This window comes from Chelon labrosus (assembly GCF_963514085.1).
Source record: "Chelon labrosus genome assembly, chromosome: 2".
In the NCBI taxonomy this organism is placed as follows: domain Eukaryota; kingdom Metazoa; phylum Chordata; class Actinopteri; order Mugiliformes; family Mugilidae; genus Chelon; species Chelon labrosus.
Genome location: NC_140338.1, coordinates 20,539,594 through 20,553,502, shown reverse-complemented (window position 1 = coordinate 20,553,502; position 13,909 = coordinate 20,539,594). Strand labels below are relative to the sequence as shown.

General features: G+C 40.8%; 1 protein-coding gene across 1 annotated transcript; it reads right to left on the bottom strand.

Annotated features, from left to right (window-relative positions):
* Nucleotides 1–3,559: 3,559 nt before the first annotated feature.
* On the bottom strand, nucleotides 3,560–9,836 carry ankrd49 (ankyrin repeat domain 49). Its single transcript, XM_084564065.1, has 3 exons — nucleotides 9,654–9,836; nucleotides 8,014–8,237; nucleotides 3,560–4,643 (listed from the first exon to the last, which is right to left on the bottom strand). The coding sequence occupies exons 2-3, from the start codon at nucleotides 8,233–8,235 to the stop codon at nucleotides 4,167–4,169; spliced, it is 699 nt and encodes a 232-aa protein (XP_084420191.1). The 5' UTR covers nucleotides 8,236–8,237; nucleotides 9,654–9,836; the 3' UTR covers nucleotides 3,560–4,166.
* Between the last annotated feature and the right edge of the window lie 4,073 nt (nucleotides 9,837–13,909).

The window sequence follows — 13,909 nt, the reverse complement described above, 5'->3', positions numbered from 1 at the left end:
TCAGTGTCTTGCTCAAGGACACTTTGTCACGTGGCACCTCTGGTTCGTGGACAACCTGATCTACCTACTGAGCCACAGCCGCCCAAGCCCCTGCAGTGTGGGATCTATAGACCTGTACATTGGGGTAAAGTTAATCTGAAGAAAATTCTTTTAATTGCAGCGAGGGGTTGTACAGACTACTGTAGTCAACTAGTTGTCAACTTTACTGCTGTGACGTGACGCTTTAAGCATGAAGTCAACTAGTCACTGATCACGTGACAAGAGAAAAATGGATGCCTAGGAGAAGACAGGTGAGGAGCCCAGTGGTTTGCTGCAGGAAACTAACAGCGGTTCATTGAGTGAGTGGAAATACTTGACTAAAGATGAAGTCCATACTACCGTGACATGTCAGTCCAGAACAGAAATACTGCATTTTTGATACCCAGCTACAATATCCCATCTTGCAACACGCTGTGGATTACTATTAAATGCTACAGATGGTGCTGAGTTGCAGCTTGTTTTCATACAGGCTATATATCATCTTACAGCTTACACTATGTAACACATGATCCGTCTGTTCTCAGCATATGTATTCAGGCCAAGATAGACGATAAGACTTCATTGTTTCAAAGCTTTACTTTCTACTGTGTTTTTAAGAGTGATGTCATCAGCAGCTAGTCATCGACTTCAAAAAATATGAACTTGCGCAACCCCTAATGGTTGCAGAGCTCATCACTGACAGATGTAAGTTTCAGGTTTGGCACCAACCACAGGTGTTCAGTCATTTGAAAATTGCGCTTGGATAAGAAGTGAAACGTCTTGAAGAAAAGTCTAACAAGTCCAGCAGCCTTTGTTTTAGCTTTGTGTTTGGATTTTCCTCCTAAGATAAACCTTGCAAAACAGGTCCCAGTTTTGGGGAGACCCCCTGGACTGCTGCTTGCCAAGACTGCTCCCTATCACGAGCACAGCAAACAATGAGCTGCTGCACAGAAAACTAAAATGTTGCCCTCACTGCAGCAATCCGCAACTTATTTAAGGTTTAAAAATAAGCACCAGCGTTCAACTCACATTGCCATATTACCTCAGCTTATGTAAAATTATTGATTTTAAATTATTCATGACACTTGTATTATGTATTGCGTAAGCTGAGCGGGTACATGCGCATGCTTTGACGTGTGTTCTTGTTTTTATTGTGCTCTTAAGCACCGATTCAGCCGGAGCACCTGAATTTCACTGTCACTGTGAAATGAATATAAACGCTGTAGGGACACAACATTTATATTCCACTTTTATCTTTAACACACACTCCACAGCAATCGGGACCTATTTTAGGCCACTGGTGAGTCTATCCTTTGTTCTGACTGAAATATCTCAGCAAAAGCGTGGCTACATGTTCTTGGGATAATATGATGTTGTTGTTAAACTGAATTCAGAAACATTCAGCTACCAGCACTCATCATGTTCCCTTTGAAAGGAATCTGTGATGTTCATTAGCAGCTCGTCCTTTCCGTTCCACGATGTTGTGAATGAGATGTTGTGGCTTGCTGAGACACACAGCTGTTTGGCTGTACAGAAGGATTTGTGAGTCCTTAAATGAATATGTTGCTCATCAGCTTTGCAAATCAAAAATATAAAAAAAACAACAACACTGCAGGTCAAAAAAATTAAATGAACATTCATGTGCCAGATCATTAAATTAGCGTCCAAAGAAAGGTTCCGACGACGACGAGTTCATACGACTACATCGTCTACTCTCACAATTAATGCAATCAATAAAAGGGCCCCAAATACTAATGTCACACACATATATTTAACCTAGCTCACATACTGCAGTTAACCCGTGCAACGTGCCTTGCTCAAGGCACCGCACCCTCGAACCAGCGATCAGATCAGCTCCTAAAGCTGCTTCTCTAACCATTCCTTTTTATTTATCACACTGCCTCTTATTCAGCCCCTCAGTCGAGCCTCAGCCACTGACTGCATATAAAGACTGATAAATCCTCAGTGCCATCACCCATAGGTTTCCTGGAGAGCAGTTTTAAAGCTAAGCCATTCGGGGCCCCGGGTGTCGCCATCTTCACATTACATAAACATGTTTACTTCTGCATAACATTCATTCATCTTCTGTACCGGCTTATTCCTGTTAAGGGTCGTGGGGTCTGCTGGAGCCTATCCCAGCTGTCATCGGGCGAGAGGCGGGGTACACCCTGGACAGGTCTCCAGTCTATCGCAGGGCTAACACAGAGAGACAGACAACCATTCACACTCACATTCACTCCTACGGCCAATTTAGAATCACCAATTAACCTAATGAGCATGTCTTTGGATGGTGGGAGGAAGCCGGAGTACCCGCTAACCTAGACACAAAACAGGAGAAGGAAAGGTGATGGAGCTCCCTTCACCACCAGTTATTTGTATGTCTCAAATTATATACCCATAAAACTATTTTAATGGACTGTTTTGCAAGACTGTGAACATCCACCGAGGTCCATGTGTTTGGACACCGACACAGTTTTTGTTATTTCAGCTGCTGACCAAAAACATATTGAAGTCAGTTATATGACAGATATGGGCCTGGAGTGCAAACTCTCAGCTTTAATTTGAAAGCAGTTAAATACAACTTGGAGGCAAGGCAGGAGTAACAACCAATGTACACTGATTACCCATAACATTATGACCACCTTCCTAATATTGTGTAGGTCTCCCATGTGCTTCTAAACCAGTTGTGACTCATCAGAGAACAGACATAGGCCTTCTGAGGGTGTCCTGTGGTGTCTGGAAACACAAAGTTGTTAGTGGGGTCCTTTGGGTCCTTTGGGTTGAGGGGAGACATTCCACTTCTTTGCAAACTTCTCTAGTAAGACTTTTCTCATTCAGACCACAGTCTGTATTACAGACGCAGGATTCTTCTACACTTGCTGGTATGAAACATTATGTGCCAGCAGACAGTTGGCTGCAGTCTTTGTGGTGCGTTCAAGTGCATGTTGCCAGAAACAGGCAACGTAAGACGTCACAGTTGTCCTGCATTGAAGGTAGTTCTTTGATATCGGTTTGGTGGCCTTTTTTTCTGCCTCTACCCGGCCGGCCTTATGAGCTGGGTTCTGCTCAAGGTGTCTTCCTGTTAGAAGCCAGTTTTTCCACTACTGCCTTCATGCTTGCTCTGGGGGGGGGGGGGTTCAGGCCAGCTTTTGTATTGTTATTGATGCTATATAAATAAAATTAGACAGCTCCTTTGAAAGCATGTTGTGGAGAGAGCAACAGTTCCCACATGCAAGTGCAACACTTGTAAATAACTCCAGACCATTTACCTAATTAATGGATAAAAGAATAATAAAAGGTAATCCCACACATGTACAGGAAAAAAAGCTTGAGTCAACTGTCCGGTCATTTTTGACTCCCTGAAAATAGGGGACTGTGCACAGTGGTTCATTTCTTACACCTTTCCTCCAGTTTGGTTGTGAATGCCCTCATATTAAAGCAGAGAGTGTGTACTTTAAACCTATGTTGATTATTATAACTTCAGTATGTTTTGGTTTAAGAAAAATTGTATCAACACCCAAACATATATGGGGCTAACTGTATGACAGAAAATAAATAAAGCAATGTTTGTAACACAACAATAAATACAAGGTTTCCAGCTGTGGCAGCTGTGGCAGCTGTGCAGTGTTTCACTGAACTGATGTCAAGTCAGTGGCTGAGTACTAAAATGATTACTCCCTCTGCATTAAAAGGAAAGCTTCTTGGCAATAAATTGCCCGCAACACTGGAACCCAGCAACATAGCATGTGTCTTACTGTACCGCAGCTTCTTGACAGTTGCTATAACAACCTAGTTTAGTTTAAAAGCAACAGACAGTCTATACTGCCAAACTGAAGAGACAAGAAAATACAAATGGAATTTAGTTTTTTTGCAATTTCTATTTCTTTATAGTTCATTAACTATGATGCTTCAACATAATCCATTTGACATACGAATACAAGCCATTTCCCCTTACCCATTTCCCCCATTTACAGATAAACCCAGTAATGGACTAACAGAGAACACAGACATCAGATAGAGCTAGGACACAGCTCAGTGTTAGTTTCAGCCCTAATGCACCCTTTGTCCACTGTACTTATGGAGGGATGACAGCAAGGAAAAAACTTCTGTGGGTAAATGTGGGAAAGTGCGTGCGCCTGCGTGTTTGTTTATGAGATTGGTGCCACACAGACACAGTCCTCCACCATCTCAAACAGAAAGTGATGTGGGCCACTACGTCGAGCCACCTCACTAGCCGTCTCCCCGCTGTTGCTGCGGAGCCCCGGCCTCAGGTGCCTCTGTGATAGGAGGAGCTCCAGCGTCTGCGCAGAGTCTGTTTTCATGGCGCTTGTGTAGGAAGCAGCCAGGTGTAGTGGTGTGAGCCCGCCGTTAGTCTGGGCGTTCAGTTCGGCTCCGTGCTGCAGGAGACAACACGCCACTGCGACGCGGCTCCAGCGGCAGGCGCTGTGAAGGGGCGTCCAGCCGTCGATGGTGCGTGGGTTGACCTTAGATCCTTTAGCGAGGAGAGCAGTAACAACTTCAACATGTCCGCTGTATGCTGCGCGGTGCAGTGGAGTGTAACCATCCTCATCACAGCAGTTCACCAGCAAAGGATCAGCAATTAACAAACTGTGGATTGATGAAAGCTGAAAGAAAAGCAAATTAAAGAAAATTAAAAACTAACAGTCAAATGAGACATGTAAGAAGCCTCTGTATATGAGCAATTAGCTATAACTTTAACATTTTATCGTGATGATTTACTGTGTACCTCTGATATATCAAATATGATCTACCACTCAGAGAAACTCTCATTGTGAGACTTTCCTTGCTTAGATAGATATAATTTGTTTCTTCTTTTGCATGAATGCTGCAGACACTTTGCTCAAGCACTTGTCAGGACGGTTCTTTGGTCAAACCAAGAAACTTTTTGGCCACTAGTGGAGCTGCGACTGTTAGATGAGCACGTCCAAAACTGGCTCAGTAATGTTACTGTTTGAAAAACATGATTAAAAAGTTTCCAAGGCCAAGATTAATAATTACAGATGGTAACTGCTGCTCAAACCAAAACAGAAAAGGCCAACAATTTAATAATGGTCTTAGAGGTATTGCAAAATACTTTTTTGAAAATAGCAAAAGGTAATACTCATTCCTGAGGCAGACTAGACATTATATAACAGGCTGAGCAGCAAAAACTGGTTAACTGAATTTCCAAAATCAGCCATTTCATACTTATGCCATAACAATTTCCTGAGCTGCATGGAAAAACTGAGTGCGCGTTACCAGCACAACGTGTTTTTATGGAAGAAGGAAACGTACACAAAAAAACTGCAAGGACTTATTTATATACAAAATCTATTTTGGTAAGAAACCAAAGGGTATCTCTAAATGTGAGTTGTGTTAGCGGGACACAGCCATTGTTCTTATCTGCAATAGTAACACTATTATTATAATTTTTAGACTTGAATTTATGAATTTAATGAGTTTTTCCATTAAGACTCAAGCTCACCTCCAGTGTCCCCAGGACATTGCGTGCTTAAAACAGCTTTTAGCATTTTAAAACAGCCAGACTTGTCGCAGTAATGGACAGAAGTGCAAATTAAACTCTAAGAAATTACCAATCCAGTGACAACAGTTCACAGCGGATGTTTGGAAAGGAAGAAGAAGAGAAAGGACAGAGCCTCTCACAGGGGTTGAGGATGATGAGGAAGATCTATGATGGCGATGGAGAAGCCTCAAGACGTCTAAGAGCTGATATTAAGATGTCAATAAAGTGTTATTATATGTCTTAGCGTGCTGATGCCGCTGAGAAAATTGCTAGTGCCATTTCCGCTACTGCATGTTGACAAAGTGGGTTATAGAACGCCGCACCGCAGCTTCTCAGTTTCACCCTCTGGCGTACAGGGAGTTTTCCCATCATACCTGGTTGCACCGGGACTTCTCACAAGAAGTTCACGGCCTCTCCTGTCAATTCATAACGACACTTAAACTTCATCACCCAGGGGGCACATGGAGTTCTCCACGTACCAACAGATGGACAGCAGAGGTACCCTTAAAAGTGATAAAGCCACTCATCATTATGTGGTTACTTACTAGCCTCTGTAAAAGTCTTAAACTGGGCCATGACATGTGGTTACATTTCTGGTGGGTGAACGCCAGGCCGCTCAGGGGAGAAGTATAAATATATATTATTCTCCTGAAGAGTCTTTTGAGGGTTGAATGGGACAGTTATGATCAAGTACAGTAATACATTAATCATCATTACCACATGCAGGTTTCAACCCACAGTCTTGCCAGTGCTTTTATGTCATTATCAGAAAAAATGATGAAAAATAAATTGACAGCTCCTCTTTTCTGTGATCCTTATCGTTAGGCATACCTGCCAACACTCCCGATTTATGCAGGAGTCTCCCGATTTTTAACAATTTCTCCTGCCCTGCTCCCGATTTGTAATTTCTCCCGCTGTCTCCCGATTTTAAAGTGAAATGAGTCGATGGTGTTTCATGTGTCCTGGTACCTGACAGCCTGGCAACCCAACCCAAACACTCCCACTCTGCGTGCCTTGTGTCCCATACGTCACTGCCTACATCAATTTCCGGGCTACACAAAATGAGCAAGATGGAGACAACAAACGAAAAATATGCTTCAAAGTTTCAATCTGCGTGGTGGGACACGTTCACCTTTGTCGCCGCGAGTCACGTAAGCGTCTCCCATGCGTCTTGTAAAACTGTGTCGGGGCGACTTCCGCATGGAACGCAGAGGGAAAAACGACGTTGTGCTAAACGCAAACAAGCAGTGGAGGCACAGAAAGAACACCAAGCATCGGGTCGTTCTTGCTGAGGGGCGTGATGGCAACGCTGGTCGCGAAGAACAATATGCCTTTTCGTTTTCTGTGATGACTTCGGTAAAAGCGTGTCTTTATTTTGACCCCATTGTTAAGGGGGGTAACTATATTAATTTAACGCAAGTGCTCGACAGACTGGAAATTGCTATTTTGAATTTTATTAATTCACAAACGAAATATGTTTGGTTTTCTTCACTTACAATTAATAATGTACATTTATATTAGTACGTGTGTGGTTTAAAAACTGAATTTTAAGGTTTTCTGTTATTATTGTATGTATAATTGTTTATTGTATTTTATTGCGATTAAAATTACACATATTTGCCTCCAAGAAGCTGTAGAGTCATTTCGGGACGTACGTTGTAGCACATTTCCGCTACCCCAGAAAATCTCGCTCTTTTTCATAGCTCAATGTTGGCAGGTATGTCGTTAGGGGGCCAAATACAGATTTATGAAGAGGGTGAGCATAAACGTGACTAAATAATAACTGTGTTACTAAGTCATTCATTTGAAAGAAGACAAGCCCAGTGACTACTGATCAGCGTCACTGACATCCATGGTGATGAAACGCTTTGAGAGACTGATAAAAGAATTAATGTGCTCGTTACTGCCCAGTTCCCTGCGTCCTCTTCAGTTTGCCTACCATGTCTAATTGCAGTGCTGATGAATCCTCATTCTGAAGTTAATGAATGCAGAACAATAACTGTAAGCAAGCTGGGTACTGTTATTTTATCACTATAATTATACTAATATCATCCTCCTTCTGCTCCTGGATTCTGAGCTTCCTGTCTGAAAGACCAGAGGTGAAGACTGGCCAACACATCTCCAAGACCATAATGGTAGCATCTCTGCCTGGTATGAAAACTGCAGCTGCCAGGATTCACTCTAGGGAGTCAACTTGCTAAATTATCAGGATAATATCATGCCCAATAATTAGTATAGTGGTAAATTACAGTATTTAGCTTGCTGAGAGTTATTGTTCTGCATTCATTAACTTATTTTTTCTGAAAATAACACGATGATAATAACCAAGAGGACAGAAATACTGGAAATACTTTGACCCTCCGCGGTTTAGCTGTCATATCTGATGTCCTGGGTCAGTTCAACCCTCGCCCTGCTTCCCACCGGTGATGTAACGTGGTCCAAAGGAGGCACCAGTACTAAACAGCACTTACGCGGTTGTGTTCTGCCGCCCACAGAATGAGCTCCTTTGGTTTATCTTTGAGAGCTTCTTCCTTTTCCAGGTACCACTCCTCACTGTGGTCCCCCTCCTCCTCCTCCTCGTCCTCGTCCTCGTCCTCCTTGCTTCCAGTCCACAGGCTGCTGGCCCCTCTGGGAATCAGGTGTCCATGCGAGTCGAGAAGCTCAAGCTGGTTGAAGTCCTCTGGAAACTCCATCGCTGTTTTTTTGTCACATAACAATTCAGAGGAATGTTAGGATTTAATACATATTTATTTGAACAACCCCCACTGATCAATCAAATGTTTAATTAATATTTTGTAGCCCGTGTCTAATGTAGTCTATTTAGGTATTCACACCGCCCTTGAAAAGCTGAACCGCTTCAGGGCGTCTTTTGTTCCCCACTTGAGTTGACATTTTCTACATGGTGCTCAGTTAATGTCTAAGTTTAAAAAAACATTTCTCTCCAGTAGTTATGATGAAATTAAATGCCTCAAGTATACAGAAACATAACCAACCACTGCCTGCACTGCCAACACTTATTAGTACCTTTTAATTTTGATTGCAGATTCACTAGAATGGAAGAATTTAGTACACATACACACACACAATGAATAATTACTTTGTGTACTTATTTTGCTCCTGGAAGTAGACATTTACACCTCAAGAGGACACATATAATGAGTATGAGTGTACATTTATATGTCTTTGTGTCTTACCTTCTGTCTATGTACAGTATTTGTAAAGGTGCAGTTGATTAGTCAGTGGAAAGAAAATAAACTGGCTACTTTTGTTTTTTTTTTGTCTTTTTCCCCCCAGTAAAAATGTAAAATCCTTTTCTTTTCAGGCTCCTTGGACGTGAAGATTTATGAATCCTATCTGCAATTTACGGTAATATGGGATGCTAGCTTTTCTCTTTTTGACATAATACTAAACTGATTATCTTAGAGACAAATAATAAAGATTCATGAGGATGCTGGGAAGGTGTTGGGCATTTTTTACTGGTTTGTAATGTTCAGTCTTGCACTAGCAGCATTTGTTTAAAATAACCAAGAGAAGTGTTGATTAAATTGTGCTGTATACTTTCAGAGTCTATGGTTTGTAGCACTGTTGACTGTGTTGTGTTGTACCAAAACATGTCTCTATTAGTTTGACAACCTCATTTTTTGTCTGTGGGTTACACTTAAAAGCAGAAACTCTTTTGTGTTAGATTCAGTCCTGTTTCACTGCACCACAAACTACACCCTCCAAACGGATCATACAGCTGAATCACCACATTTCATACTCTGCTTCAACATAAGCTAAACAATGTGGGGGGGGGTTAATGCAGGACTGTCATGAATCTGGTGTACGCAATGAGCTGAAAGATGAGTGGGTTCACTTCCACCACACTATAAAGTCTCCATAAAAAAGACTAAAACCTAAATCATGAACATGTCAACCTCGAAGGTAAAGTAAACCTTACTGCAGGGTGGTTTGTAGCACAATGTTAATTTTAGCTAGCTGTGCTAGCTGTGTACCTAATAAACTTCTGTTCTGTAGACATGTCAAAGCAAGACAGAAAGATTAACACACATTCAGATTAACGTTGCATTCAATATCTGACATATATGACATGCAGGACACCGATACACACCTCGAAATGATAAAAGCAGTTACGGTTAAAGACTGTTGAACCCAACGGCTCAGTACCACACGTGACACGACGCAGTCAGCTGTACAACTGTCGTGTTTAAAATGTACGGTATGCGAAACGGTCGAATTTAAACTTTGAGCAGCAACGTTTCACGTGAAAAAAAAAAAAAAAAAAAAGCTAGTTTAGGATATTTAACTTCGTAAAGAATTAAAAAGCTGACAAAATTTCGCCCTTACCCAAACAAACCAACCCACTGCAGCGGAGACACGAGGGATATGTAGTTTTTGAACAATTTAGAGCCAGGGAGTCACGTTCATAAAAGACGCCACTACCCACAAGTACTCGCGGCCATTTACTTCTTCGTTGGCTTAATTTTTGGTAGTCCATACGCTGCTTTCCTCATGTCCATCTCTCATCCGTCACGCTTCAGATAATTGGTTTTCGAGAGCAGTTGGAGTCTGACTTTATTCATGATGTTCATGAATGTCATTATATATATTCAATCTTCTAACATTTCAACATTCTATTAATATTAGTTTTGTTTCCACTAACTGCAGTTATTATTAGTATTGGTCTCACTTGTCTTTTCATTTTGCACTGTCGTTCCCTGCCGCTGTAATACATTAATGTATGAATTAATTAATTCCCCCACGGGATAAATAAAGTCCTATCTTATCTTAAAGGGTCCTGTGGTATTTTCTGTGACTAGACTTTATATAACCGGTAGTTTATAATCTGTTGTACGTACTGCAGACTGAGACATCCAGTTTGACCTCACAAGATAGGGTAGTTTCTGACCCCTGTCAGCAATGCAAATTGCAAATTGTATTCTAAAATGCATAGCATTTTATCTCAGGGTTAAAGCTCTAATCGTGTAGTTTGGAACACTGTACACTGCAGGTGTTTATCCTGATAATCTCTGTGGTTTCATCTCAGTATGTGGTACACATTATGCTTTAATTTTTCTCATTTAGACTTTCTACATAATGTTTATTTTGTGCAATTATCCACAGGTACATCACATTGCATCGTCTGTGCAACTACAGACCAGTCATTTTTATTTGTTCAGCTCCTTTATCTATTATACATTTATTTATGCAGGGTTATGAATATATATATATTTTTCTCTACATTGTACATGTTATGTACCTATAGAAGCAGCCACAATCATTTTTTGATTGTTGTCACATAAAAGTTGCTGAGTGAAATCCATTTGCATGATTTATAACAGTTTTTTCAAAGTTTGCAGGAAAAAAAGAGCCAACTTCAGTTTCTGAAATGCACCATAGTGATCTCCAAATTAATCTCTACAGGAGCTAAATCCCTGGTCTCAGTTGGATGGCAACACTTTAATAAAGTAAGTACAATGACTCTTATCATGTTATGAGTTGATCTTTGTGGCTGCAGTATTTGCAATCTAATGTTGTGCTTATGCTGGTGAAATCATTAGTGAAACCACACGGCACTCCATGGAATACAAAAGTTGTGTCCGTGCAGCCACGCTGATGCTGGTAATCCTGGTTAAGGCAATGTTTCATTGCTTTTCTTTTCTTGAAAGATGGCCAGAGTACTTGTTTTTTGAGTGGGACTTTAAGAATCAGATGCTTACTGTTGTTGGGCCACCATCCTTTAATTATTTCGAGGATCTCTTTGGACACAAGTCAATTTTCCTTCCCCTTGTTGCCGTGTTATAAAATAATATCCTTTTGAGAATCGGAAATATGAATAAGCTGTAATTATATCATGGATCTTGGGCCAAACATAGAGAAGTGAAAATCTTCAATTAGTAATAATGAACACTCAGTACTGCAGTGTGCAAAATATAATCTATGTTCTTTTCCTGCTGAAGGAGAAAGAAGCTGAAGGTGATGCCTTCACAGGTTAGTTTTTTTCCCCCAGCTAAATATAATAATATCTTAATATGAATTTTGTGCGGCTCACCAGATTGATTTTGCTCTCTGTCATTAGTCAATGATGAACACATTCAAAGACAAAATGTGAATGACTAAAGCATACACCTAAAAAGAAATACTGGATATTTGAACTTTCAACAGCTGGTCACACATTCTCTCTCTCTCTCTCCACGCTTCATTCATGCTGAATACGCAATGAAAATCAGATTGCTACCTTAGCTCTAAATTATGTATTTTATAATCCATATCTTGTTGACAGATCAGACAATATTTATATCTAGTTACAGCGGCAGAACTGATTTTCCATAAACACAGTCAAGTCCCTGAGCATCAAAACACTTCAGGCAAAAAATTATGTGTTCTGAAGATGTGGAGGTCAGGGCCCTCCCTTGAAGTGTTCAAGGAAAATGTCATACTTACCCAACAGCAAGCCCAGGGCTAAGCTCATAGAGTACCTCAAGACCAGAATGATCAGGTAGCATACTGATGTTAATTTGACTACTTTAAAGCTTGTATTTATTCTCTGACAGAATTGTCGTTGCCATCTTTTCCTAATGCATGAGAATCAATCTACCAAATAATAGAAGATTATTTTTAATATATGTGTGGATTTACCAAGACTTTGATGTTCTTTATTGCTTTTAAAGGTAAATTAACTGCATGACTTAGCACTGATCAGCAGTCGATTAAGACTGTGCTTTTGCTTTGCAAGACGTACTCCCCTGCAAACATAGCTGATCTCTACAAGTGTTTGATCTAGCCTCTCTGGAATCATGTGGTCATGTGTTTTTCTTCCATATTCAGTGCACCAGGAGTGCAGGGAGAAATGATAAATTGTCTCAAATGACTGACTTCAGTCAGAGCTGGCCGGGAATGACAATAAGAAAAACTGGAGATGAGGAAATGGAAAGACGTGAGTCAACCAGACCTCTGGAGATTGTCTCATATCCCTGAGTTTAACACACACAGCGGCTGTATTAAGCTGTACTGTCAGTAATATAGTATTTAGGTTTTGGCAAGGCAGTGGGATTCATGGTCTGCTAAATATCCCTGGTTCTCTTGCATGTTATTTCCTTTTTTCTGCCCATCAGTGTCAATTAGCAGGAACAGTTCAACTTTACCTGCTGAACTTGACATCCATCACTTGATAGGTGACGCTGTGTGTCACATGCACCCCAGGAATTACAGAAGTTAGATGTAAACTGCTTTTATTACCCATTAAAATGCATGTCTCTGCCTCTGGGTGAATTCATCCACAAATTGCACTTGCCTTGGCTGGCATCTCAGTGATCCAAAAAGACAAAAAGGTAATCAGTTCCTAAATTGTCCTCCACAGATTTAGGCATGGGTGATTGTTCGCGATCAAGACAGTCCTCAAAACATCTGGACAGTTCATTCAGAGGTTCAAACAAGAGAAATGTCCCTCTCTGAACAGTATCTGAGTGACGTGGGCAGCAGTTGACTTTAAAAAGAGCCCCTCCACCCTGCAGGAAAACATCTCATCAAGTGCAAATCAATAAGAAACATATGAGAGGATGTTCCTCTCGGATCCACTAAGTACTCACTTCAACTCTTTGAACTACCGACAGCTTTTCTCCAAAGATTTGAAAGTCAAATAAAAGAAAGGAAAGGGGTGTATGTGAGTAGAGAGCCACTCAGCAAACTCCATATGTTTTAAAATCATTCTGATGGCACACTGACGTGATCAAGTATGATCTCCTCTGAAAAATATATAATGTTCTATGTCCGTATAGATTTGGCTTTAAGGTTGTTTGAAACTCTCTCATAAAACCAAATAATTATTGAGCAATAGTAACACTGGCTTCTCCTGTATATGGATAAACTGTCTGATCTTTCTTGTCTGGTCCGACCAAATTGTTGCTGCAATATCAGCAACAACAACTAACACAATTATGAAGTTAATTCATACTTGTAGCTGAAATACAGTTATTTGAAGCATTGTTTCTTTTATGGCAGTATTCTGAATGATCAATGATCAGAATGAGAAATCAGCAGTTTCAAAATGTCCACAGAGGGAACCCAACCTAAACCCTTAATTGGATCAGCCTTTAATTTAACTTTAACAATTAATTCAGTGCAAGGATTCATGCATCAGGAGTCATATTTCTGAGTGCTAGTCCCAAAAGCTGTTTCCTGTCTTTGTCACACACAGAAAGAAGTTACACTTGGGTTCCTTTTGTGACACATTCTACCTCTCGAAGTGCTGGATTTCCTCTAAGTCCCAGCTTTGCAGACTCTGTCCCAAAAGCAGCCCACCTGTACTCTGTCAGGTACTTTACTGCAGTCAAGTTACTTGATGCCTTACACATGAAAAGCCCACCA